At 35.5% G+C, this 1,882-nt stretch overlaps 1 protein-coding gene across 13 annotated transcripts in view; it reads left to right on the top strand.

The window, feature by feature from the left end:
* LOC119590744 (protein FAM98A-like) overlaps positions 1-1,882 on the top strand; it is a 12,115-nt gene that overhangs the window by 9,927 nt on the left and 306 nt on the right. For 4 of the 13 annotated variants that reach the window (XM_037939451.1, XM_037939446.1, XM_037939444.1 and 1 more), the window contains 2 exons: positions 361-387; positions 703-735. In XM_037939451.1, coding sequence (XP_037795379.1) covers positions 361-387; positions 703-735 — 60 coding nt within the window. Of the gene's footprint in view, positions 1-360; positions 736-1,882 lie in introns of those variants that run through there. The other 9 variants (XM_037939448.1, XM_037939447.1, XM_037939443.1 and 6 more) reach the window with 7 other exon arrangements.

Here is a 1,882-nt window from a genome sequence, read left to right as displayed (position 1 = left end):
ACTTTAGAAACTAGGAAGAAGGCAAGGAACAGTGTTAAACCCTTTGTTCAATCCATTTGAACCTTTGTTACCTTGTTTATGATACAATATGGTTTATTGTCAGGTATTGCAGTGTAAGATTAATAGTGAATTAACTCTTCTGCAGATTTAATAAGAATAATCTTAAGTGTTATGCATTTCGTATTTGGCATTGTATCCAATAAATCTAATATAATTTGTGTGTGCGTGCTTGTAACTGTTGAAAATTTTATGCTTGCAATAGAATCTCCATTTTAGACTCTAGTAATATTTCCCTTAAAACTATTTACCTTCCCTTATAATACCTCATAATTTTAACTCCGTGTTGTATCTGTCGTGCAGGCTTTCAGGGAGGCTTTGGAGGTCAAGGTGAGCCTGGAGTACCTGTTCCATCTTGTTTATTTGCAATTTCCTGGAATTACCTGGACAGTCGAGTCAACATTTACAATTCAGGGCTATTAATTGCCCCATGGTTTCATCAGACAAGGGAATTGGAATGCCATAGGAAGAGTTTGCCAGGAATTTGCTTCCCTTACAATAACATCTTGACACATTTCAAGCCTATTAGAGTAATTCTAAGAGAAACTCTCAGATTCTGAGGAAAGAAAATCAATCTCATAAGAGAAGGGCATAGGGCAGATTAAAGGAATATTAATTAAGTATATACTGTGATATATCCTGCAGGTGTTCAGGTTGGCTATAGTAGCAGTCAGCAAGGTGAGCAACATGTTCTGCTTTGCTGTCCTGTTTAAAACATGTTGAGAGCAACCCTTTGCAAATAAGGCTGTCAGGTTATAGGCTTCAGAGCAGTCTCAATTTTAAGGCCATAAAAGTTGTTGCAGAGCATAAGATTTGTATTTTTTGCTTTATATACATGTCTGTAGTTTTAAGGGGGGAGGGAGATTACACACACATGCTCATGCACACACTTACACTGCTCATCATCATTTTTTAAACCAATCATCTTGGGATGACATCATGTCATGCACAGTTCATCCTGCTCAAAGTTATGAACACTAAACAGTTCTGAGATTGTTTGAGCCTGGAGGTATTTATTGAGGAGAAATAGATCCTTGAAAGTAGGCTTAAAGCCTCATTTTACTATCATCAAAATTATTTGTGCCACAGTTAAAAGCTGAGAGCAGGGTGATTTTATGTTTCCAATACTCTGGGTTTTCCTACAAGCAGCTGATTCTGCATGTACCTTGACGCATTGTTCAGTACCGCACAGGGGGCTCCCATCATCCTTAGGTTAGGTTAAAGGATATGCAATGTCTGAGCGATACTCTTGCATTTTAATATAACTGTTGTAAGAATTATTAGAACTGGCACATACTTAAAAAAAAAGAACATGCTAAATATTATGGGTAGATGGGAATGATTTAATTTTTGGCAGGGCGGTGGCGGTGGTGATTTGAAATGGAATTATGTTATCTAGACCTTTTCCATTCAGCCAGTAATCCCTAGCCTCTCTTGTACAAATTTGGCTTAATTATTATTATCTTATTAGCTGTATTTTAAGTGTGATTTGTCATTTTCCACTAAAATAAATTAATGTTACTTTTGTTGCAGATTATTTAAATTCAGCCATATTTGCAAATCTCTTGGCTGCCAACCCTTTTAACAATATGATTTAGATATATTAGCTATGATCAACTCTTCTAACATAAATATCTTCTTTCACATTTTAAAAAGTCTCTAATAATCCTAATATATCCTTGTCATGCTCCTAAATAAGCTTGTCAGGAAATTGAATTCTGGTTTACCTTGCATTTTGCCAAAGATTAGCTTAGAAAAAGATATAAATGCCTTGAGCTTTCATCCTTGCCATTTACAATATTATCTTGATTACTAAAAAGAGACC

This window comes from Penaeus monodon, chromosome 27, assembly GCF_015228065.2.
Source record: "Penaeus monodon isolate SGIC_2016 chromosome 27, NSTDA_Pmon_1, whole genome shotgun sequence".
Classification (NCBI taxonomy): domain Eukaryota; kingdom Metazoa; phylum Arthropoda; class Malacostraca; order Decapoda; family Penaeidae; genus Penaeus; species Penaeus monodon.
The sequence above is the reverse complement of the archived record's forward strand: the minus strand, read 5'-3'. Positions and strand labels throughout refer to the sequence as shown.